The sequence below is a fragment of the Syngnathus scovelli genome, unplaced genomic scaffold, assembly GCF_024217435.2.
Source record: "Syngnathus scovelli strain Florida unplaced genomic scaffold, RoL_Ssco_1.2 HiC_scaffold_24, whole genome shotgun sequence".
Lineage (NCBI taxonomy): Eukaryota > Metazoa > Chordata > Actinopteri > Syngnathiformes > Syngnathidae > Syngnathus > Syngnathus scovelli.
Window position 1 is genome coordinate 1923149 of NW_026061333.1, and position 1825 is coordinate 1924973.

A 1825-nucleotide genomic window follows, 5' to 3' on the forward strand; every position below is an offset into this window, starting at 1 on the left:
TCCAAAAAATTGGCCCCTTAAATTCCGACCTTTCAAGCAGGAGCATTGTGCGCACGCGTTTGAACACGCTTTAGACTTGTTTTGCCGTTTTCAGCAGCTCAAAGCTCCCGTTTTGTCAGCGCCTTTGCCACTCGCTGTGCGCTGAAAACGACGGACTCGCCCGGCTGCTCAGCCCGTCAACCATGAGCCGCGAGCGCGACGTCATTGTCCGTAGGCAGCTAGTGGCAAAATGCACCCTGTTAGAGTTGCGCTCGCTCCAACTTATTTTGCAAGAACCACACGGGAGACAAGTAAGTTCTTTTGGACACCTGCAGGTGGAGAGTCCATCCGTTGTACGAATGAAGTCTGACTCTCGGCTCCCGCACGAGCATTTTTATTAAGAGAAACAGGGTGGGTGTAAGAGTGGATTGAATAGAGAAAGCCCTTGACCTCTAGTCAAAACATAGCAAGGGATGTTTTACGACTTTGTGTAGGAAGGGATAAGCGATAGGGATAAATAAGGGATAAATAATATTATTTATTACAGGTTGCAGTCAAAGTCAAAGCAACATAATCATACGATAAAGATAATCCGTCTTGAAGTTTCTGCAAGTCCGTTTCCCAGACGGCCTCAGCCCTTTGCAGATCTATTGCGAGGCCGACGGCGTGAGCGTACGTAAGGCGTCCCTCGCAACCCTAACCTTAACCTGAGGTCCCAGAACACCTTACATTGCTCCTTGCGCCTTTCCCCAGGACATCGTCATCAGTGATCTGATGAAGAAGCTGGACATCCTGGGCGATAACGCCGTAAGTGTATGTCGAACTCCTTATGTTCGCACTCCACGAGACTCGGCGGCTCAAATGTGACTTTTGGAAGGCTTTGCGCTGAAAGAACCTTGTTGACGCTGTGCCTTTGGGCTCTTGCAGAATCTCACCAACGAGGAGCAGGTGGTCGTGATTCACGCCAGGACCCTTCCCACCCTAGCCGAGAAGGTAACGCGCACGTCCACGCACGCTCTCGCATTCTGCTTATGTGACAGCAGCCTTTCCTCAGTGGTTAGAATACATCAAAGTGACCAAGTCAGCACTTCAACAGAAGATGTTGGACATTGAAAGTGAGAAGGTAGACAGACACGCGACATCAGCCAAGGGGAACTCGGGGCAATGTGCCCCAACAATTCTGACCTTGAGCTGTGCTAGGATATGTTCTGCAACCAGAAGGGCTACCTGGATGAAGAGTTGGACTTCAGGAAGCGTTCCATGGACCAGGCTCATAAGGTAAGCCGCCCTCAAATCTCCCGCCGGACTACTGATGGACGAGGATTGCGGCCCAGAGGATCATGGAGCTGGAGGCCATGTTGTACGAGGCGCTACCGCAGCGGGACTGCCCCGCCACGGACGGCGAAAAAGCCAGCCACGCTGGCGTGAATGACGTGCTGACGGCGGATCAGAGACAAGAGCTTAGGAGCGCCGTGGACCAATGGAAGCGAGCCCTGATGTGGGAGTTGAGGGAGCGCGACGCTTGCATCCTCCAAGAGAGAATGGATCTGCTGCACAGCGCGCAACAGGTAAGGGCCCAAAGCCAGCCCGGCACTTACTTGCACGCTTACTGGCTTTTGAAGGCTACTTTCCATTTGTCCGTCCTAGAGGAACAAAGAGCTGAAAGAATTCATCGAAGCTCAGAAGAGACAAATCAAACAATTGGAGGAGAAGTTTCTGTTTCTCTTTCTAGTCTTCTCCTTGGCCTTCATTCTGTGGCCCTAACACCAGCTGGTGAGTGAGCTCCAGCGGCACCGCACTCGACACCTCCGATACACTGCCAGCCGGTCTCAGACGTTGGCAGACG

At 52.3% G+C, this 1825-nt stretch overlaps 1 protein-coding gene across 1 annotated transcript; it reads left to right on the forward strand.

Annotated features, from left to right (window-relative positions):
• The first annotated feature begins 577 nt into the window (after positions 1-577).
• Positions 578-1541, forward strand: LOC137839882 (janus kinase and microtubule-interacting protein 3-like). Its single transcript, XM_068649717.1, has 5 exons — positions 578-651; positions 733-786; positions 907-972; positions 1034-1102; positions 1180-1541. The coding sequence occupies exons 2-5, from the start codon at positions 754-756 to the stop codon at positions 1405-1407; spliced, it is 396 nt and encodes a 131-aa protein (XP_068505818.1). The 5' UTR covers positions 578-651; positions 733-753; the 3' UTR covers positions 1408-1541.
• Positions 1542-1825: the final 284 nt, after the last annotated feature.